Below are 24,290 nucleotides of genomic sequence, written 5' to 3' on the forward strand. Positions count from 1 at the left end.
TGCACAGCGGACATACTGCTGCCTTCAAGCACGCGCACTACGATGCATACGTATGCGCAATGGCAAATAATTGCTCGATCTGCGTGCAAATTGCAGTTGCGTTTATCTCTGAATCAGGCCCTGTTATAGTATGTTAAAATGTATATTATTAGCAGGAACTTATGTAGATCAATTATGTAACCTAAGACTCTCCAGCTGTTGTAACACTACAAGCTCTACCATGCCTCTGGCTCCAAGGGCTTGTAGTTGTACAGTAGCTGGAGGGCTAAAAGCTGCCCAATTTATATTACTGTGTGGAAGATATGCCCCAAATGTCTAATCTCTGTTATCGTTAAAGGGACTGCGATGGGACAGTTCACGGGACTGGTTTCTCCAGATCTGGCACCACTTCTACAAAATGTGGAGTTACACCTGGCATGTTCCATTTGCTGCTCAAAGAAATATGGGATCACTTATACATACCACCCCTCAAACCACAGCTGTACTGCCCAGTTGCTCCTTGCAAAATGTGTGGGTGTTAACAATGTTAATGAGTGGCATGAAGTGAGACGGCGCCCAGCTTTCCCTGTGCCTGCCCGTTATGCGGTTTGCTATCATTACCAACCCAAGAAAGGCTGTATCAGACATTACCAGAATTGCAGCTTTGCTTGGTGCAATGAAGAAATCCATGTCTGGTCTTTTGAGAAGACATTTAAGCTGGAGAGGAACCATTTCAGGTCCTTACTACTGCCCTCCTCGACCCAGAGTACTGCTTTCAATAAGCCTCGTAGCTGGGAAGACATTTTGAGTAGATTTGGAGGGAAGTTTCAAGACATTTGCGAGCAATGTTTTTATCAGAGCCCCCCAACGGTCACTGATAAAGATTTATGCCAATCTCATCCTCGCGCAGTGCCCCTTCTTGCTCACATTGTTGTTGATGACACAAGGAAACAATGCCATGCTATCCAGCCAATGCCTTCCTTACATCACATCCGCTTATGCAGGCAACTTTCTCAAGGTTTTCTCTGTCGGGCAGAAAATGGACACTGCCCAAACGCACACAGTGAGGTGGAGCTTGCAGTGTGGAAGGCAGAGCAAAAATATGGATTAAGCCGCAGTAAGATTCAGGAGAGCAGAGGCCTGAACATGGGTTTTTACTGTCGTCTTTGCCTTGTTAGTGCCAGCACACAAGAAAGTTTTGAGGTTCACTGCTCTTCTTTTGAACATGGGCGAATGATGGCAGTGGATTCACTGACAGTTTGGAATCACCGTACCCCGCCACTTGGCATGAATCGCTTTTTCCTCTGTGAAAAGTAAGTTCTCCTTTATGGACGTCTTTAGTGGACTGCAAAAAAATGTAAGTGTGATATTTTGGAAGAGAGCAGGTATTTTCAGTGGTACATTAAATATGCTTTTTGGCTTTTGCGTTTTGCGTTTCATGCCTTAAATCCCATCGAAAAACTTTTTTTATTATTTAAATTAGTCAGTTTTGAGCTTACGTGATCAATAGAAAACACAACATGCCCCTTAGTTTATGTATACCCAGCATTCCTTGATACTCAAAATAAACAGCAAGAGCTCCTCCCTTAAGGTGCCCACACACTGAACGACTCACAAACGATGCAATGTCGTTAACGATTTCCATTGAACTCCCTGGCAGTCCTGGACAAACGATACTGTGCATAAAGTTAATTCTGAAAAACGATCTACTAACAACCTATCGTGCGTCCTTAACGATTTCCAGTGCATCGTTAAAGAGATTGCTAGATCTTACCTGCAGTAGGTAGGATCTGAAGATACGACGGATGACCCATGGGTACGCGCATCGGCATCTTTATTGTCGGTGGACACTCACGATTTGCACATATTTTACATGATTTGTCGTTCCGATGCTTCGAAATTGGCAAAACATCTGACAGTGTGTGGGCACCTTAAGACTGAGCTGATTGTCTTCCCTCCCTTCCGGCTCCTCTCTCCTCACTCAATTTCATTATCCATCAAAATCCTCACCATCTCATCTATCCTGCAAGTCTGCTGTATTGGTGTTATCCTTGACTCCGACCTATCTGTCAAACCACACATTCAGTCCCTCTTGCAGTCTTGTCGCTTCTGCCTTCATAATATCTCCAGGATAAGACCCTTTCTCACCCTAGAGGTAACTCTCATACACTCACTGATCATCTCTAGACTGGACTACTGCAATCTCCTCATACAGTATCTGACCTCCCTAACTCCCACCTCTCTCCACCCCAATTTGTCCTCAATGCTTTTGCTCAGTGATACCCCTTTTCCATCTAAATTCCGGGTCTGACCCGGAGTTGGAACAAAGGGCCTGATTCAGACCCGGTCGCAAGCGATGAGCGCTCGCAACCGGGTCGATGTTTGCCCACTGGGCATGCGCACGACGGACCCGGCTAGTGACGGGTGCTCCGTCGCTCCGGGTCTCGCACCAAAGGAGGCGAGCTGTCGATGGTGATTGACAGCTCGCCCCGTTTGGTAGGCGGGCAGGGGGGGTGGCTGGCAAAACGGAGGCGTTCCCGAAGGAACGCCTGCCGTTTGGGGGCGGCCCCACTGACATCACCAGTGATGTCAGTGCGAGAGCTTTCGGCTCTATTAGAGCCAGAAGCTCTCTGGGGCTTGCGGCCACGAGACCCTACCACAAGGGTCTCGTAGCAAGCCTGATGGTCGCGATGGTCTTGACCATCGCTACCATCATCCTGGCCGCTCGCTATAGCTGTGGGTGGTCACCCACAGCTATGCGAGCGGCCAGGAGGCCGCACAAAAAAAAAAAAAAACGCCCAGATTCAGAGCGCCCGTCTCTGAATCAGGGCCAAAGTTCCTAACCGGATCAGACCCGGAATTTAGCCGGCCGACTCAGGATATTCCCGAGTTGGCGCCGCTCACACCGGAGTGGAGTCTGCATAGACCCGGCTTTCCCGGCATGAAAGTGGACGCTTGGAAATGACGTCATCTCCAAGTGCCACTGAAGCCGGACCAATCGGCCGGCTAGCAGCGCACTCCAGGTCATCGTGACCCGGAGTGCGCTGTTCTCACAGCAGGGTTTCACGGGCTACGCCCGTGTTAAACCCTGCTAGTTACCTGGGTTGGATTGCTGGGTCACTCGACCCCGCGATCCAACCCTCTCCCCTTTTACACCAGGGAGCTGCCTGGGTTAACCCTTCAAAAACCCAGGTTTTAGCTCTGGTGTAAAAGGGGTATTAGTCTTCCTCTACAAACTTGCTACTTCCGCCTCCCCTCTTCACCAAGGCCCTTCAATTTCCTTTCAGAATTTGATTTAAACTTCTCACACTCACTATATAATGCTCTAATTTCCAACCTCATCTCCAGGCCCGCCAAGAGCCGCGGTGGGCCCGGGTAACGGGGCATGGCCTAATAGCGGGAGGTGTGGCCACGCCCCCTTCGGGAAAAAAAAAAAGATTTTCAGTGCCGCTGCGCACTGGCGAGGGGGGCGCTCTGAGCCCCCTCAGCCCGGCGCAAAGTCAGTGTGATCGCTCCCCACCACAGGCAGAGGAGACTGCTGTGGCTGCTGCTCAGCAGCCACGAGCAGTCTCCCACTGCAGCTCAGCACATGCTGTGTGCTGGGCTCTTGTGAGGGAGGGGGGCGGTGTCAGACCCGGGCCCCCGCCGGGCCCCTCAGGAAGCACGGGCCTGGGGAATTTGTACCCGCCCCCCCCTGTCGGCGCTCCTGCTCATCTCCCTCCACACTCCCAGCCTCTCACTTCACAGACAATGACTGCCGCCGTCTCTCATCCAATCTGATTACTTCCTACTACTCCCACCTCCCAAGATTTAGCCCTTGCTGCTTCCCATTACTGGAACTCTGTTCCTCCCCCTAAATAGACTCTCCTCGTCTATCTGAAGCCTCAGACAAGCTCTCAAAACACACTTCTTTATTAAAGACTTCCAGCTCTCATGCTAACCCGACCCTCCATGCTCCTCCCTCGCTGTCTCTACCCTCTGTGCCACTTCTGTATGTCTGCCCCTCATATCTTGACTGTAAGTTCTGATGAGTAGGACCCTCTTCCCCTGCCCACATTGACTTCAAACCTTTAGGGATATATTAACTAAAGGTTGATTTTAATTGATTTTGATCAATTTAAAATCGGTCAACATCTATGTTGTGTTTCTGGGGCCTGATTCAGCTGCGTGCAACGCTGAACGCAAATTCCGGATTATCGGGAATCTGCGTGTGCTCAGGATCCGCTTTGTGAATGTGCAGAACAAGTCCTGTGTGATCACACGCAGACCCTACTATGTCTCTGCCTGATTGACAGGCAGAGGCATTTAAGGGGTGATGTGGGGGCGGGAACGACCAGCTTTCCTGGAAACGGTGGCATGTCTGCCCCGTTTTCTGGGTGTGGCAAGGTCAGGGACTGCGTCTACGGACTTAGTTTCCTGACCTCGCAAGCCAGCCATCCTGAGTAAGTCTCAGCTGGCTGGTGGCCCGGCTCCGTTGGTCACGATGGTGATACCAGTCTGCAACCTCGGTCGCAGTGCTGGGATCGCAAATGCAGCAGGGGGTGTCATTCACCTCATGCTGCATTTGCATATAAGCAAGGATGGAATTGCAAAGCTGCCTGCATGCAGCTTTGCAATTCCATCCGAAGCTGAATCACCCCCCTGGAGCTATATCACAAATTTACTAATACTTATAAAAACAAATAAAAACATTTCTGTTAGTAAACGTATGATTTAGCTCCAAAAGCACAACATTACATTTCTTCCTGGGTCTCGAGAAGGGTTTTACGCGAGTAAGGCTCAGTGTAAAAGGGTAACGCGGGTCATCCGACCTGGGACCCGTTTACAGCATGGTGATTGGGTGAAATTGGAAGGTGTCTGTGACAGCTGTCACCGGGGAGGGAGAGATTAGAGCCTCCCCGTATGGTCCGAAACATCGCGGTTTTTACCCCATCTTCGCTTCATACGGGGAGGCTATAATCTCACTCAGTCGTCTCCCCAGTGACCGCTGTGACATCGGACACCCTCATGGAAGCACACCCTCATTGCCCCACCCAACAGGTGACATCGGGCACCCTCCAGGAAGCACCCGCCCCTCACATACTGCATGTCGCCGAGTGCTGGAGTCTCCAGCGCTTGGCACCCATATGCAGTGTAAATGGTGCCGGGTCTGACTTGGCTTGGAACTGGGGGCCTAATTCAGACCCGCTCGCAAGCTGGTCGAGGTTGACCCAGTGCGCATGCGCAAGACGGAGACGGCTCCGTCGTGCGCATGCGCGAGACCCGGATAGTGACGGGCAAGCCGTCGCTCCGGGTCTCGCTACAAAGGGGGCGTGCTGTCGATGTTGAGTGTCAGCACGCCCCTTTTGGTGGGCGGGCCAGGGGCGTGGCTGCCCAGACAGAGGTGTTCCCATGGGAACGCCTACCGTCTAGGGCCGGCCCCACTGATATCACAAGTGATGTCAGTGGGTGGACTTCTTGCTCTGTAAGAGCAAGAAGTCCACTGGGACTTGCGGCAATGAGACCCTACCACAAGGGTCTCGTTGTAAGTCCGATGGTCGCGATGGTCACCCACAGCTATACGTGCGGCCAGGAGGCCGCTCTGAAATGAAGAAGAATGGCCCTGATTCAGAGCGAGCGCTCTGTCAGAGCGTCCAGCTCTGAATCAGGGCCTGGGTTCCAAATCCTGAGTCAGACCCTGGATTTTGGTGGAAAATCAGTATTACCGTTGTCACGCTTTCTGCTGCATAACCTTTCTGTTTGTTTGCTGGAAATTTCATCTTATTCATACTGTTAGTTTAAAAATATAGTAAATTGCCTGTGTTATTACTTTTCTGAAGCAATGTTACAGTAATCTACAGAAGAATGTTGCAGGGCTTTCCCACTTTAAATAAGCTCTCTAAATTTACTCCAGTAATTAGAATTTGTGGGGATCTCTTTTTTGGCCCCCCCCCCACCATTTGCTGTATTGAACAGGATTCTAGGACCCGCATACAGGGCCTGATTCAGAGCCGGAGGCTCTGACCAGAGCGCTCGCTCTGAATCAGGGCCCTCCTACCTCAACTTGGAGCGGCCTCTTGGACGCTCGCCTAGCTGTGGGTTACCACCCACAGGTTATGCGAGCGTCCATGATGATGGTCGCGATGGTCAAGACATCGACATCGACAGCACGCCCCCTTTGGTGCGAGACCCCGAGCGACGGATTCCCCGTCGCACGCCGGGTCTCCCGCATGCGCACGACGGAGCTCCCTCCGTCGTGCGCATGCGCACTTGGGCACCATCGACCCGCTTGCGAGCATACAGCGCTCGCAAGCGGGTCAGAATCAGGCACACACACCTCTCAAACTATGGAGTCCCAATGAAGGGAGCCCCTCCAAAATCCAACTATTACAAAGGAAAGGGCTCTGGTACATGGGTTATTTAAGTAAAAAATTTCTGTATTGGTGGGGTTGGGTACAATTGGTCGACAGTTATCATGTTGACATTCTGAGGATATTGACATGGTGCCTCTCGACAGTTTGAACCATGTTGACATTGTGGTATCAACATTATGAATGTTGACATGTTTACTGTTGACCTTCTGGCCGGATACCGTAACGCTGTATGCAGATCCTTTCATTAACATTTGCCAAGTATTATAGGAAACGCACGGACTGTGAGTGGATTTCACATTTGACTTTATGGAATATACAGTCAGGTCCATAAATATTGGGACATTGACATAATTTTCATATTTTGTCCTCTATTCACCACCACAATGGCTTTGAAATGAAACAAACAAGATGTGCTTTAACTGCAGACTTTCAGATTTAATTTGAGGGTAATTACATCCAAATCAGGTGAACGGTGTAGGAATTACAACGGTTTCTATATGTGCCTCCCACTTTTTAAGGGGCCAAAAGTAATGGGACAAACTAAACAATCCTAAATCTAACTTTCACTTTTTAATACTTTGTTGCAAATCCTTTGCAGGCAATTACAGCCTGAAGTCTGGAACGCATAGACATCACCAGACGCTGGGTTTCATCCCTGGTGATGCTCTGCCAGGCCTCTACTGCAAATGTCTTCAATTCCTGCTTGTTCTTGGGGCATTTTCCCTTCAGTTTTGTCTTCATCAAGTGAAATGCATGCTCAATCGGATTCAGGTCAGGGGATTGACTTGGCCATTGCATAACATTCCACTTTTTAGCCTTAAAAAACTCTTTGGTTGCTTTTGCAGTATGCTTCGGGTCATTGTCCATCTGCACTGTGAAGCGCTGTCCAATGAGTTCTGAAGCATTTGACTGAATATGAGCATATAATATTGCCCGAAACACTTCAGAATTCATTCTGCTGCTTTTGTCAGCAGTCACATCATCAATAAATACAAGGTAACCAGTTCCTTTGGCAGCCATACATGCCCACGCCATGACACTACCACCACCATGCTTCATTGATGAGGTGGTATGTTTTGGATCATGAGCAGTTCCTTTCCTTCTCTTCTCTTCCCATCACTCTGGTACAAGTTGATCTTTGTCTCATCTGTCAATAAGATGTTGTTCCAGAACTGTAATGGCTTTTTTAGATGTTGTTTGGCAAACTCTAATCTGGTCTTCCTGTTTTTGTGGCTCACCAATGGTTTGCATCTTGTGGTGAACCCTCTATATTCACTCTTGTGAAGTCTTCTCTTGATTGTTGACTTTGACACATATACATCTACCTCCTGGAGAGTGTTCTTGATTTGGCCAACTGTTGTGAAGGGGTTTTTCTTCAACAGGGAAATAATTCTTTTGTCATCCACCACAGTTGTTTTCCGTGGTCTTCCGGGTCTTTTGGTGTTGCTGAGCTCTCCGGTGCGTTCTTTCTTTTTAAGAATGTTCCAAACAGTTGATTTGGCCACACCTAATGTTTTTGCTATCTCTCTGATGGGTTTGTTTTGATTTTTCAGCCTAATGATGGCTTGCTTCACTGATAGTGACAATTCTTTGGATCTCATATTGAGAGTTGACAGCAACTGATTCCAAATGCAAATGTCACACCTAGAACTAACTCGAGACCTTTTACCTGCTTAATTGATAATGAAATAACGAGGGAATAGCCCACACCTGTCCATGAAATAGCTTTTGAGTTGATAGTCCCATTACTTTTGGCCCCTTAAAAAGTGGGAGGCACATATTGAAACTGTTGTAATTCCTACACCGTTCACCCGATTTGGATGTAATTACCCTCAAATTAAATCTGAAAGTCTGCAGTTAAAGCACATCTTGTTTGTTTCATTTCAAAACCATTGTGGTGGTGAATAGAGGCCAAAATCTGAAAATTCTGTCAGTCCCAATATTTATGGACCTGACTGTAAATGAATGGCACATTTGGCAAGTCTGCAAAATTAGATATACATAGTCCAGCCCGTAATATCCTAAGTGCACCCCCCTTAAGGTCCAAGAAAATGGAAAGCTGGCACTCACCGATTAGCAGAAAAGATAAAAGTCCCTTTTTTTATTTATAAACACTCATCAAAATGCACTTTACCTTAATGGACTGCATGTACAAAGATGTATAGCACATAAAACAGATGTGTTTAGAGAGGGGCTGTAAATCAGTAAAGACTGTTTTTTTTGTTTTACAAACTGAGGAAATCCCTCTTTCTTTACCATGAAGGATTTAATGTGCCATTTAAGTTATTTGGGGAAATACATGGTTTTGGGTAGCTCTGTTATTGTTATTATAGCAGAGATGGAAGATGTGAAGATATGTGTAGCTTCTTTCAGCACTACACTGATTTAAACCCAATTACCTGTTGACATTGTGCTGTCTTTGTTTTGTGTATCAAGCCCTTATCAGTGTATATATGGGAACAGCTGTCAGAATGCTCACAGCCAAGATGAGCTGCAGGAATGGATTCTTAGGGTTAAAGTCAGCAGGAGAAACAAGCATGTCATGGAGGAAGAGGGACTCCAGTCTTATCAGGACCGCCTTGTACAGGAGTATCAAAGGAGCCGAGACACAACAGTGGTGAGTAACGTTAACATGCTCAATAATGCCATCATGTTATATATTATATGCATTGTTGAGTGTAATTTGTCAATAAAGTTAACTGAATGCCTTCCATGACATGTCCTGTCAGCTTTATAGACAAATTGCCCTGAGCAGCAGGGCCAGCAACAGAAATCATGGGTCCCAGTACACCTATTTTTTTAGGGGCTCCCCATCCTTGGGTCCCTGGCAGGTGCAGGCCAGTTGTTTGAGAGTCTTCGTTGCTTACAGTATATGTGGTTTCTCTGCAATGGAAAATCTCTGAAGGAATTGTTCCTCCCTGGGTAGATGGTGACTTCAGTCGGTATTCACGTTAGAGATCACGTGGTCCGGAAGATGCCTGTTTGCATAGGAATATAACCAATGTCACTGTCAAATAGCAGTGTCTCTTTCTAGCCCCCAGTGTCTCTCTCTCTCTCCAGCCCCTAGTGTACCTCTCCAGCCCCAGTGTTAATCTCTCCAGCCCCCAGTGTTATTCTCTCCAGCCCCCAGTGTCATTCTCTCCTGCCCCCTGTGTCTCACTATCCAGCCCTCAGTATCTCACTTTCCAGCCCCCGGTGTCACTCTCCAGTCCCCACACTTTCTACTGGCAGCCCGCTGCACCTCCTCTGTTTTGTTTCAATGGAGCGGCGCTGCGTCACGTGCGCTGTGTCCATATAAACGGGAAAAACTTTTTTGCACTGTCTACTGTCGGTGCAGTAAAGCAGCTACACAGGCTACAGCAGCTCTGGGTCCCTTGACAGATCCCGCTGCCAATGCCCTGCTGATCATTGCAGGAGCACAGGCAACAGTTACATCTAGTTAATCTGTGGGGCTCTGGGGCCCCCTTTAACTCGGGGCCCGGGATGGCTGTGCCCCTAGTCCTCCCCTGTCGCCAGGCTTGCTGAGCAGTATATACAGTCAAAAGTGAGGATTATTTTATATGGACATTTCTTGTCTCTCAGGATTATAAAGTACACATTACATTTTATATTTATTTTTATACTTAATACATTTGATGGTCTATTGAATCAAAATGCTTATTTTAATTTCCTTAAAAAAGAAACTACCATATTTAAAGTTCAGTGGACCTGATTGTAACTGACGAACAAGGCCAAAAATTGTATTTTAATTATTTTAAAAACTTGCTGATATTTTCTGGTCAACAGTGCCTAAAATTGATCTTTAACAGGAAGACCTTATATGGGTGGAATGTCATACTTCAGGAATATAATACAGTATTGGTTCATTAACATGAAAAAAAGGCAAAAGTGCAAATCCTCTTCAATATTGTGAAATTTAAGCAAAATCTGTAGGGAAGATCTTCCTTGGAGTATACTCTGGATATATATTGTATTTGTGTGTGTGTGTAGGAATTAGTCATGCTGTCACATGAAACAAAATACTCTGCTTTCATATTATGGAGTCAGCCATCTTATGAGTTGATCCTCAGTTAACTTTACAGTTGGTTAATTTTCATCAAAGTTAATTAAGCCCTCAAATGGCTGCTTTCCATTATGGCTAGGCTTTACTTACTCTTTAAGGTTTTGATGGATATTGCAAAGGGATTTTGTTCTTTGAGCAATGCAACAGGTTCTGCCAATCTGTAGCGAAAATTGGTCCTTGGGGAAGACTCTACCCATTTTTGGAAAAAATTGTTCGCATTACATTCTTCACCATCGCAAGTACAAGTGACAGCACCATATTCCAAGTGTAATCACTGTAGGCTAAGTGAAGGTGAAAATAAGGACAAACTGGTTGGATGTGTGAACCTCAAATTATATAGAAGCACATTTAAATCAAACTTTTTACTATTCCATTTGACTTTTGTGCTTTGAATAATTTTGTTATTGATTGCAGGTTGATTTAGTCCTGTGAATGCTCTGATTGGGTTAGGTTGGTCTACCCTGTGACTGTCCCAATTCCCTGGTTGCCTACAGATTGGTCTATCTGTATAAGTATTCTAATGCTCTAATTGGCTGTATGTTGTTCAAACTCTGTTAAAATGGTAATGCTCTGATTGACTTTAAGCTGGGCGATTGGCTATAAGTTGGGCTAATTCTGATAATGTTCTAATGCTCGGACTGGTTCTTATTTTGCTTGTCTTTTCTATTGCATAACAGAGAATTCTCTACACAGGGATGAATATTGTGGGACATTTCTGTAAACAAAATAATACCCCTTTTACACCTGAGCTAAAACCCGGGTTAGTGCAGGGTTAACACGGGTAGCTCCTTGGTGTAAAAGGGGACAGGGTTGGATTCCCGGGTCTAGTTACCCGGCAATCCAACCCAGGTAACTTTCAGGGTTTAACATTCGATTGTCCCGTGAAACTCTGCAGTGTAAACGGCGCGATCCAGGTCACGATGACGTCATCTCCAAGCGTCCACTTCCACGCCAGAAGAGCCGGGTAACTGCAGACCCGTCTCCGGTGTGAACGGCGCCGACTCGGGAATATCCTGGGTTGGCGCCGGCTAAATTCCGGGTCTGATCCGGTTTGGAACCCTGGGCCTGATTCAGAGCCGGACGCTCTGACCAAAGCGCTCGCTCTGAATCAGGGCCAGGCTACCTAAAATTGGAGCGGCCTCTTGGACGCTCGCATAGCTGTGGGTTACCACCCACAGCTTATGCGAGCGTCCATGATGATGGTCGCGATGGTCAAGAACATCGCGACCATCGGGTTTGCGACGAGACCCTGCGGTAGGGTCTCGGTGACCGCAAGCCCTGGAGTGATTTTGGCTCTATCAGAGCCAAAATCACTCCCACTGACATCACTAGTGATGTCAGTGGGGCCGGAACGCCTCCGTCTGGCAGCCACGCCCCCGGCATGCCCACCAAAGGGGGCGTGCTGTCACTCACCATCGACAGCACGCCCCCTTTGGTGTGAGACCCCGAGCGACGGCTTCCCCGTCGCTCGCCGGGTCTCGTGCATGCGCACGACGGAGCTCCCTCCGTCGTGCGCATGCGCACTTGGGCACCATCGACCCGCTTGCGTGCGTACAGCGCTCGCGAGCGGGTCTGAATGAGACCCCCTGTTCCAACCTCCGGGTCAGACCCAGAATTTAGGTATAAAAGTGGTATATGTTACACTATTAGTACAAATGTACATCATTATAATTGTCTATTTTCATCACTGCAGCTTTCCGAAGAAGTTGATGGTGTTAAAATCACATGCAGTCATCCGCTGACAATTCATTCCACGGAGAAGCCTGTGGAGAGAATATGGAATTTTACTATGCATTCAAAGGTACATACTGAAGGAACTAGTAAGATGATAATGAGTAAGCCTAAACTTGTCTGTATAGTCCAGGAACTACCATTTTACAAAAAAAAGTTTTTATGTCCCCCATTGTATTCCATGTGTCCCAGTAGCAACTGGCCTAGGGTATTTTGCTTTTAAATGCTAATTATAAAGGGGAGCTACCGAAGGTTGACATAAAATAGAAACTGTTTATATAATCATAAGTCACCCTCCGGTGGAGCAATTGGTGTGTGGGCTGCATAATTATCTGGCTGCTGCTGGCTGGGAAGTAGAAGTACAATGGAATTAACACTTAACAGCCAAAAGAAGACAACCTTGTTTAATATACAGCAGTCAAGTAACCCAGTTGACTGTATGATTATGCTCCTCTCAGAACTAGGATCAGGCATTGCACAAATGACTTATACTGACAGCTAGACCACTCTAATATGTACCAACCTCCATTTTATTTACTTCTGAGTTATATAGCGCAAGCATATGGCACATCGCTTTACAGAGAAAGTTGTTGCTTCTTGATGTTTGTGTAAGCTTACCATATCATCCCTTTAAACCGGGATACTCATTTATTACACAGGTTCTGTGCCTCATTAAAACCAGGTGAAATCCAGGCTTGAAGTCAGCCAGTCACAGAACCTGAGTAAAGGCCCCCATACATCAGAGATTGATTGCAGCAATCGTGCAATTTGCAATCGATTGTGTATAAAAATCTTTCCCTTTTTCAATCGATTGCAGAATTGCCACAATCGATTGAAAAAGGGAAAGATTTTTATACACAATCGATTGCAAATTGCACGATTGCTGCAATCAATCTCTGATGTATGGGGGCCTTAATTCATGAGTGTTCCAAGTTTAAAGGGATAGTATGGTAAACCTTTGTTTGTGTGAAATTGCATTGATTGGTTCGTGCTACATGCTGAGTGTGTTCTGTTATGTGATGTTTAACTATTCTTTTTCCCCAGAGTCGGACAGTATAACGGGCAGTATAAAATCAATATGATGGGTCCATTTCACTATTGGGGTATGCTCCCTAAATGTAACTGACATAAAATAGCAATATAAAAGTACAAGAACTTGTTACCCTGCCACTTACTGTAAAATAAAATAAACTAAAAAAGTATAACACTGGAAACTATATTGTACGCCAGTGGTCTCCATCGTTAATTGAGGTGTGGGCTACTTTAGAAAAATGAAACCTCCTGAAGAGCTGCTAAAATTGTAGAAAAAAAATGATGGTAATTTAATGAAAAGTAAAAAAAAATGTTTCATAGAAAATAACAATGCGTTTAATTATTACAGTGATATTATTGTAGTTTATAAATAACATTTAAGCACAGGCACATTTCACTGTTAATTACTGTCTCCAAGCAGGTACGTGCAGTAGAGGAGCAAAAGATATAGGCAGGGCTGCTGTGTGATTTTCCGGCAAGGCTCGGCAGGAGTCACTCGCTCCTCTGTGGCTTGGACGTCGTGGGTGGGGCCGCAGGGAGGCATGTCAGCGATTGCCTGACATGCTTCCCTGTGGCTCCACCCATGGCGTCGATGCCACGGGGGGAGCACACGTCAGAGGTCACTTCCTCCTAGTTGACTCAGCAGTACTGCAGCTAGGTGAGCTACTAAAATTAAGACCGTGAGCAATCGGTAGCTCGCGAGCTACAGGTTGGAGACCACTGTTGTACGCTATTACCAGAAATAACATACAGAGGTGTGCAAATTATTAGACTCAAACAAAGAATTTAAAACAAAGTCACACTTTTTCTATTAAACTCTTTTATCGACACACTGTTTATAACTATTAATACTTTGTATGATATCCCTTGCTTATAAACATTTTGATACGGTTTGGCTGCTGTTCATGAGAGTTTCATAGTTTCTCTTGATGTTGTCATCCCTATGCCATAATGCGCAAAAGTACTTCTATGAGGCCAGTCTTGGTGGTGATCGTCTTTTTTTTATTTATAACAATTGCCCAAGGATTCTCATTTAATTTGCATCTGGGCTGTTACCTCACCAGGGAAGGGCATCTACGTTATTTTCTGCCAAGGCTGCCACCTTAAAAAAGAAAAAAAAAAATTCCTACCAAATATTTTCAAATAGATGGCCTAGGGGTATATTTACTAAAGTGTGGGTTTTAAAAGTGAATATGTTGTTCATAGCAACCAATCAGATTCTACATTTATCTAGCACCTTATAGAAGATAATAGCTAGAATCTGATTGGTTGCTATGGGCAACAACTCCACTTCTAAAAACCCGCACTTTAGTAAATTTATCCCCTAAAATCTTAGGAAACACATGACAATACTAAGAATCGTGTCTTCCAAGTTTGCATTATGTGGTGGAATTTTCTGTGGCTGTTCAGCGAGGAGTTCTGATTGTCTTCTGTGCTCTCTGCCGCTTGATCCTCAGCTCTTGCTTTTCCATTGGACCTACAGTACAGTTCTAAGCGGTCCCTGTTTCGGTTTGGCCGCAAGGCCGGCAAGTTCTCAGCGCTTCCCACCCGGAAGGTTGGCTTTGGGACGTCCCCACTGTCTTTAGCTCCAGTGTCCCTAGTGGACGAAGGAGAAAACAGGAGTTTAGTACTTACCGATAAATCCCTTTTCCCGATTCCACAGGGGACACTGGACGCCTGCCCAGCGCTGCGTACCTGCCGTTTTATTTGGTTCCTTATATGGCTGTATGACTGCATGTGTTCCCTGCAGTGGATTCCTCTGTTCTCCTTCAGTCGGTCTTGTTCCGTTCTGTGGACTTCTCCTTTTCCTCGTTTTCCTGTTGTCCTCTGTCTCCTCTCGGGCTCAGTTTCTTAAACTGGGGCTGATGGGGCATAGAGGGGGAGGAGCCAGTCACACTTCTAAATTATTTAAAGTGACAGGCTCTACTCTACCACCGTCTATACCCTACTGTCTTTAGCTCCAGTGTCCCCTGTGGAATCGGAGAAAGGGATTTATCGATAAGTACCAAAATCCTGTTTTTCATCGATAGACGAATGACAATATGCAATAGAACCTGCGCAGAAGTCCATATAAACATAGTAACATTAGAAATAATCCACAACAAATACAATACAATATCAAAAAAAGAAAATAAGATAACATCTCAGAAGAGAAATATTTGTTGTACAATCTGGATTCATCTATATTTTAAATATACCACATTGCTGTTCTAAATGTTTTTGAGAATGCATTCTATGGATTTACTAGGAATTGGTGACATTACTGTAGCAGTCATAGTATTGGTACCCACTTTTTGTGCTGAGGGAATTTTTATGAGACTGCAACTAATTAATACCTTAAAAACTAGTATCCTCACCGAAGGTAGCCATTTTGTGGGCCAAACTAATAATAATAAGAATGCAGCCTATCGACTCACTGGTACAGGCAACACAAGTGGGGTATACAAAAGAGGGAGCCACTTTATGGGATGAATCAGTATTGAGAATGCAGTCTATCAGTTCACTAAAATCAATGCCTGGGCTTTGGGCACATTTAACTTTAATTAACTGTAACTTTAATTTACCATAACTAGTGTATGATCTACTGGTGAGAGTAGCTGTGGAGATGTGATCGTGTGACCGGAGAGGCTGTATCAGTGTATTCTATTAATTTGATTAAACTCCTTTTCCTGTAGATGCCGCTCCTTCATGTTGCTTTGCTCAAAACCTATCCTGGGGCTGTCTTCTCATTAGTTGCAGAAGGTCTGCCAAAATTCTGCCATTATGCTGGAGGTGACCATTTCCTAGTTAAGGGGTCAAGGAAACAAATCTATCATCTGGGGTTACATGTTCAGTGTTCAGTATTTGGAGTTTTTGAGCAGTGGTTGACCCTGGATTTTGGAATTCGGCCAGTTTTGCTCCAGAAGATCTTTGTGCAGGTTGGAGGCCAGGAAGAATCCTCAATGCCACAGGATGAAGGTTCAAATCAAGAAGGTGGCCTGTTGCCATCTTCTGCGCGCTGGTACCCAGGCAAGCACTTATGTATTCCTTGCAAGGACAGGACACAGGATGAAAAGTGCCTCTTGGAAAAGTACAAACCACCCACAATGACTTCATGTGGTTTCTCCAAAACAATGGATAGGAAACAGTTTACGGTTGAGAACTACAAGGAAAAGATGCACTTCAGGATTCTGCAAGAGGAAGCTGCTAGAGATGAGGTGATTTCCAGGTGAGTAGAAGTAATATTGTTGGAAAGACGATACACTGCTAACTAACTGATGTATGTGCAACTCAAGGGGAGAGCGAGTAGATGCTTTTATTGTGAATCATAATATTCAAAGTAAGGTTCAGATCCCGTGATGGAGAAGTATTTTAATGCTGAATACACATACAATTGGGAAGAGGTGATGATGATAGGGAGGCAAAAAATCCAAATTAAAAGTTTTGGACTAACACTGATTACCTTTAGAATAAAGTGAGCTGAATATTGAATATTGAAATGCATACCAGTTGTCTGAAGTTTTATCTGTAATTTTAGCTGTGTAGAAGTGTAATAAACACGAGAAGAGATGATGCTAACATGTCTTATTAGTGGTGAGATAATATGCAGGGTTACTTATGCTAGTTAAATGGATAATTCAGTATTTGCCCCTTCCTGTTCCCAGAATCGGGGAGCTGTATCAGCTCAGTAGAACCAATCTGTCCAGTAAAGCCTTTATCTCTACCCCAGCACCCAGGTTTTTTTTGCCCCAGTCCTTTCACTCTTCTCGTGCGCTTTGCCTCCCAAGCATGTGTGTCTGCCCAACACTTTCCTAATCCCCATTTATGTGACTTCATTTCGATGATCTACTCAAGAAAATTAAAACAATAGATATTACTTGAAGATGTGAGTGATACTGTAAGTGTACAAGTTCAACCATTTTCTAACATGCCTAGGTGATCTCACCAAGCTCCCAGTGAATTGATAGGCAATTGGTCATTTAATTAACTGTGGACTCCACTCTCTCTAGGTTAAACTTAAAAGTCTCTGTGACCTTTACCAAAACGGTAACATCCATACAGGGAATGAAAGTGGCTCCCATTGGAGAACTCTTTGCACAAGTTCCTCTTCCCACTGGCATAACGCAAGACACAGAAGAAGGATACTTACTGCTGCGGTCTGTGAACACTGCCTTAGTATCTCCTTGTCTTTTAAGAAGTGACAAAGTCTATGAAGTGCATGTAGACACCAGCTTTGAGTTAGAGAACAGTGTTTTACTCCAGATACCAGAGAGATGCTGCCAAGAGCTGTCTCTTAAAGAAGGGGCATTTGCCCAGTTGGAGATTCAATTCCAGCTGGATCGGTCGCAGTTCTGCATATACCGTGAAGCAGTGGACCGGCTGCTGGATGTAAAGTTACTTCTGCCGGACCTGTACACCTGCTGCCTGCCAGTCTCTCCAGAAAAGGTGCCATGGGGCAACACAAAGCAGCAGACGGCAATCTCTTACATCACCGGGTTAGTGTCGGGGAAAGGTCCAGTTGCCCCTCTTCTCATTTATGGCCCCTTTGGCACTGGAAAAACATCCACTCTGGCCAAAGCTGCTTTACAAGTAATCGGACAAGTTGGCACCAGAGTGCTGATCTGCACCCATAACAACAGGTACAGTTTGTTACTAAATCAACAAGTAATTTCTCATTATCAGTACTATTTGAGTGCTACGTTATCTATTTTGTATTAAAGAGAACTTATAGGTCTCTCTATACAGGATGTCATAGTGCCGCTCCGCAACTGTCTGCATACATGCGGCTATGAGAGGAGCCTGGGTTAGTGAAGGAGCAGTAATGAGTCTAAGGGGAGGAGAAGAAAGGAGTTGATGTTGAAGGTGTTAAAATATGGAACAAGGGTAATGGGTGAGGCATAAGGATGAGAGAAAGGAAAGAGTTTAATTTTGTGCACACACTATTTTTCATCACTTAGGTGTGTGTGTATATACTCTATATATATTATGTGTTCGTGGGTGTTGGCTTAGGTGTTGCTTTAAATGTTTAACTTTCTTGCACTTGTATTAGGCATAAGGTAGTTTAAAAAATGTGATTGAAGTAATGCAGAAGCGCTACCTAAACTTTAATTAGTGGAACGATACTTACGGGTATATTTACTAAAGTGCTGGTTTTTAGAAGTGGAGATGTTGCCCATGGCATCCACTCAGATTCTAGTTATCATTTATCTAGCACCTTCTAGAAGATAAGTTCAATAATGGAGTTAGGTGCATCTGGGCCATTGACTTTTACTGGTACTCGTCAGCAGAAGTCCCAGTGATTTGTAAGTATCAGAGAGCTGGGTGTTCTATGGGGTGGGGGAAGGGTGGCTCAAATAAAGTATTAGTATGGGAAAGTTAGTGGGTTTAAAACATATAAATTAGTGGGAAAAAAAATACTTTGATAGACGGATGATTGTACAGCAACATTTGGCACAAAATACATTGATGCATGCTGCTCAATGTGCCTGTGAGGAAAAATAAATATGATAATGGCCATGTAACCTGTAATAATGTGCCATGTGAGACACTTTATAACATTTTCTTCTTCCTTGTAGTGCTGCTGACCTGTATATTCAGGAACATTTCCATTCACATGTGCAGTCTGGCCACCCAGAAACTACCCATCTCAGGGTGAAATACATTCACAGTCCCGTAAATAGGACAGACCCCATCACACTGCAGTACTGCCTTCTCAACTCAGACAAATCTTCCTTTGTTATCCCCAGCCAGGCTCTTCTTGAGCAGTACCGCATTGTTGTGACAACTGCTGTCATGGCTCGTGAACTGGATGTACCTCGAGGATTTTTTAGCCACATATTGCTAGATGAGGCAGCACAGATGATGGAAAGTGAAGCTCTGATTCCATTGTCATTTGCCAACCATTGGACACGTGTGGTTGTGGCTGGAGACCACATGCAAGAAACTACACGGATTTTCAGCGGTACTTCTTGTGAGGAGCATACCTTACTTACCCGCTTGTTCTCGTATTACCAGGGTAAAGACATCCCAGCTGCAAAAAATGGGCGCATAATCTTCCACCAAAACTACCGCTCTGTACCCGATATAATCTCCTTTGTATCTCGATGTTTCTACTTTGGACGTGATGATGCAATTGAGTCATGTGCAGTTGAAACAATGGATCCTCCCCATGGATGCCATGCACTTGGGCTGATCCATGTACATGGTATTTGTTCTGCCGAGGGAAATTCATGGGTGAACAATTCAGAAGTATTACAGGTGATTGAAGTTGTCAAAGATGTTCTCCAGCGGTGGCCTGAGAACTGGGGAAAATTGAGAAGGAACAAAATCTGTGTGGTGTCCCAAGGAAGCCAGGTACCATAAATTAGTGTTTTTATTTCAGAAACTGGTTTCACCCTGATCATCTGCTCTTTTCTGTCTCTCCTAATGTTTTAGCCTTCTCTATAAAGTCTCATACACCGGTTTAAGTGAGCTATTCTCAATCTGGAAATATTTCAATTTGTTTCTCCAATCTCCTTTTCTATGAATAGATACTGCCTACCACACTAACCTGTAGTGTCTTTCCAACACGCCATCCTTTTATTCCACCTAAGTATAACTTTTTATATCAGTTCAATCCTTTTTATCTCATCTTTCTTTTTAACAGTTCCTAGTACAGGTTGAGTCTCCCATATCCAGATATTCCGAAATACGTTTTTTTTTTAGCATGACTGAAATAGTGAATCCTTTTGCTTTTTGATGGTACAATGTACACAAACTTTGTTTAAGGCACAAAATTATTAAACATATTGTATAAAATTACCTTCAGGCTTTGTTCATAAGGTGTATATGAAATATAAATGAATTTCAGGTATGTACACAAACTTTGTTTGAGCCGCAAAATTATTGAAAATATTGTATAAAATGACCTGCAGGCTGTGTGTATAAGGTGTATATAAAACATAAATGCATTCTGTGTTTAGATTTGGATCCCATTCCCAAGTCATTTAATTATTTTATGCAAATATTCAAAACTACGGAATATTCCGATATCCAAAATACCCCTGGTCCCAAGCATTTTGAATATGGGAGACTCAACCTGTATTCAGTTCCTCAAATCTCCCTACTGCATTTGCCTGTCTGTTGTTTCCCACTGTGGAGGCAGATGTGTTGATTGTACAATTCCTTTTTATTGAGTGTTAAGGATATTACAGTACAATAAGCAAATTATAAAATGGTATAAGAACATCAACTGCAGATAAGATCAGATCTGTAACAATATAATAAGTAAGAGTAGGCATGATGAGAGAAAAAACAGAAGTCTAGAATGGCTTAAATTTTAATATTCTATAGGGAGAACATAACAGGGCTAGGTAGGAAGAACGAAAATGGGAGATGATGGGAGAGGGTCAGAGGGGGATTCCACATGCCATGTTAGCTACATAAAGAATGCAGGTAAAGGTAATGTGAAACATGGAATATGAAAGAAGTTCCCTAGCTGATGTTGCGAGATTCCAACTACATTAATCTCTTCCGAACCTGCCAGGTGGGGAGTTACAAGGTGGCTAGGTAACTCGTCGACAACTACTATTGTGTTGGCTGCAGCTATAACCTGCCAAGAACTGCCAATCCCACTGCGACTTTCATTACATACAGCATGTTTGTTGTTAAGCCATTGTAGGTTTTGGCAAACCTAAGTTGCATGAGTTTGATTTCATTAGTCCTAAATAAGCATAGTTTTTGCATAATATTCTTTAATAGGTTTTGAAAGGAGATAGGTGTAGAAAAGAGAGCAGAGTAGTGTGTTGGTTGGAGTCATTTAGTTTAAGTTTTGTGAGTGTTTAATTACTGATTGATTTGCATTTGATTGTTGTGTCTTGTTTATTTATTGTTTAGTTTACATTTTTCGGTCCTTGTATTTTGTCTGTGTTCTATCTTATTTGTGTATGAGTGGTGTGTGAATATTGTGTGGTAGCGTTTGTTTGTATTGTGTTTTTTTCTATGTTACCTGTTTGTGTTTTATGTGGAGGTATATGGTGAGTAGGGGGATTCAGGACAGAATAGTGCGGAGGAGGAGGTGGAGTAGAGTGTAGAAGAGGAGGAAGTGCCTGAACAGGTTGTCCCTGGCAAGACTAAAACTGGGTGGAATGTCTACTTCGGATATGCTGAAAATTGTGCACTGGTGTGCCAGTGTATAATAAGCTACTGGGCCCTCTATCGCACCTCACATCACTGTCTCGTAAAAATCAGATGTGCCGGATAGTGCATGATGCGGTCAATGCTGTAGGCTGTGCGAGGAGGGATGTGCAGAATTGTCGCAAGCGCTTTTATGATATCAAAAGGCACCTTAAAGAGAAGATGGCAGAGGATTTGCATAAAGCCAGAGGGACTGGCGGAGGTCCACTACTGCACGTGGTTTACGCAAGCTATGAGGAGGAGATGCGCCAGTAGATTCCACTAAAAATATTGGCGGGGATGCACATTGAGAACACAGATCAGCCACCTCCTCAGCCCCAGCCTAGTGAGTAAAATTCTTTTTTTGGGGGGTTGTTTGTAATGTATTGTAAATATATACATATATATACTATATATATATATATATATATATATATATATATATATATATATATGCAAAAGTGTAGCCTTTTACCAAAGAACAAGTTATTTTCTTCTTCAGGGTCCATAGGGCTCTACAGGGGGACAATGGGGTGTAGGTGGTATTTGGAGGACCGGACACTACCAGCAAAGCTTTTTTTCTATCCCAGGATGTTCCGGTCCTTCCTCCTATACCCTGCCCACAGCCTGAAGGCAACACAGCTTCGTTGGTGTCCGGCAGGAGCTGGATCACCGTTAGAACAGTGGGGCTGCTTTTAAGCAGCCCAAGCTTTATTTTTATGATTTGTTTTTAATTTCATTATTCATACAGAGCAAGCAGCTCTAGACAGTCCTCTGGACGTCTGCACTGCTGCTCCATTACCCCTCTACGGCGCCGTGACTCCAGCCCTCGGCTAGGTATTTTTGACGGGGCTATGGGGGGACCTAGCTAGCATTGCTCCTAGGATCACAGACTGCAGCCGGGACTCAAAAGGACAGGTAAGACGGGGATCCACGTCTATGAGCAGTCTTACTTCCGGTCTCATGAGACAGACCGGAGGCGCTGATGTGGACACCGGTTCGTCCGGGACTCCACTAGACCACCAGGGTATAACCTATACTGGCGCAGGGGACAGCTAAGGCCAGGGACCCGGTGGTTGATGTCAGCATAGAAGGTCCTCCCCGTCTCAGGGCTCCATTCCACTGCGGTCTTTCCGCCCTTGAGCTGCTCCTGCCTCACTCTCTGCCCCCACAGAGACTCACGGCAGCCATTTTATGTATCAGGTCTCTGGGAACGCTGGGTCCGGTCTCTCTGTATACCACTCCCAGGAGCCAGGTTATACAGCGCTATTTCCTACCAGCCACTGCGGTCTGTGTAGTTGAATTTAGTGCCCACTGCTGTCTGTTTATTTTTCTCAACCGTCAGCTTATACCTTTCCCTTTCTTTCATTATAACCCTGGAATACTGAAGTATAGGGGGTTCATAGTACCTCACATCTACATATATTTGGAGGGCTATCACATACTGTATATCTGTGTTTCGTACTACACTGTACATATATCTGGGTTGCTCACTGCACTGTGCCAGATTGTGTGCTACATTATCCTTGCAGCTATATCTAGCAAAGGCAAGAATAACATGCAGCCTGCTGCTCCCACTCTGGTGTCTTGCAAGTCCTTGTTTAGCATGCTTAGCTTCAGAGGATCTCATTCAAGATGGTCGATGTGCATCTTGTTATACGGCACCTGGCCCATCAGCCCCTGCATCCACTCCTCAGGACCTCCCCTAGCCTTCTTTTTCAAAGGTGTTGGCAAAAATTGCTGACCACCTAGCTGTCCCTGTGGTAACTCCTCCTATGGGATGGCCACAGCAGGTACTCCTTGGAAATCCTTTGCTTCCCCTATGGGTAGACGTATTTTCTACCTCAGTGCAGAGTCTGGCGGCTACCTCTGCAGCCTTTCAACAAATGCTGCAAGAGGAGAAAACCCTACCTAGTAAACCTACTAAACGTGCTGTGTTATCTTCCCAGTCCACCCAGCTATCAGATTCTGAGCAGTCCCGGCGACAGGGGCGGCCCAGGGGTACAACTGTGCTGGGCCCCAAGGTCCTAGGGGGCCCCGGAGTGTACCGCTGCTTGCACTGCTGCTGCAGTGATCAGCAGGGTTCAGGCATGTACATGGCCCTTGCTGATCACTGCAGCAGCAAGTCCGGTGGGGGCCGGGGGTCAGGGTGCCAACTGTCACCCGGCAGGAGACATTAACTGCAGCCGTATGCTGCATATACTGGCAGGGCCAGCCACTTACTCACTACCGACTGCTCCCGGATTGGTAAAGCTCAGCACTGTGTTGGGGGCAGGGCAGCTGCCTGATGACTCTTCGCATCTCTGTGCAGGGAGGGCAGACTCAAGCAATTGACCTGTTTCTGCCAGGGACCCTGGAATGGGGTGTACCTAGGTGTACCGGGCCCCATGATTTCTGTTGCCTGCCCTGATTCTGAGTTATCATCTGGGGAGACAAGAGAAGCAGACCTCTCTCACTCTGACTCCCCTTTGGGAGAGGAGGAGCCCCCTCTAAATTGAATATATCTGCACTTGTGAGAGCTGTAAAATCTATTCTTCAAATAGAAGAGGCAGAACCCACTCCTAAGGCAAAAGAGCCACTATTTTAGAAGGTAGTTTTGCCAGAGTTTCCTCACTATGATCAGCTATCTGATCTTATGTGTGAAGCATGGAATATGCCAAGTAAAAGGTTTCAGCTACCTAAACGCTTGATTTCCTTTTACCCTCCAGCTACTGATTGCACTAAATGGGAAGTTCCCCCTGCAGTGGATTCCCACGTTGGGCAGGGGCCATAGAAGATCCATTTCACTCTGATGCTTCGATGGAACAGCTGTCCTACATATCTCACATTAGAGATGCAGCCGCCTATTTAGGAGAGGTGGCTTTGGATACTGGTCATCTGCTACTTCCATGATAGCCCGTCGTATTGTTTGGCTTCGCTCATGGAATTTAAGAAAAAAAGGTATTCCCATAACGGGGCACTCACTGTTCATTAGTCATACTCAATTATGATGTTACTAT

The 24,290-nt window shown here is 45.1% G+C and overlaps 1 protein-coding gene across 1 annotated transcript in view; it reads left to right on the forward strand.

Moving 5' to 3' along the window:
- HELZ2 (helicase with zinc finger 2) overlaps nt 1-24,290 on the forward strand; it is a 119,930-nt gene that overhangs the window by 5,602 nt on the left and 90,038 nt on the right. Inside the window, exons 2-7 of the mRNA XM_088467048.1 lie at nt 338-1,292; nt 8,769-8,949; nt 12,089-12,196; nt 15,834-16,366; nt 17,148-17,777; nt 18,714-19,491. Of these exons, the coding sequence (XP_088323174.1) occupies nt 346-1,292; nt 8,769-8,949; nt 12,089-12,196; nt 15,834-16,366; nt 17,148-17,777; nt 18,714-19,491 (3,177 nt within the window). The 5' untranslated portion in view covers nt 338-345. The remainder of the gene's footprint in view (nt 1-337; nt 1,293-8,768; nt 8,950-12,088; nt 12,197-15,833; nt 16,367-17,147; nt 17,778-18,713; nt 19,492-24,290) is intronic.

The sequence above is a fragment of the Taudactylus pleione genome, unplaced genomic scaffold (assembly GCF_031769625.1).
Source record: "Taudactylus pleione unplaced genomic scaffold, aTauple2 ptg000069l, whole genome shotgun sequence".
NCBI classification, from domain to species: Eukaryota; Metazoa; Chordata; class Amphibia; order Anura; family Myobatrachidae; genus Taudactylus; species Taudactylus pleione.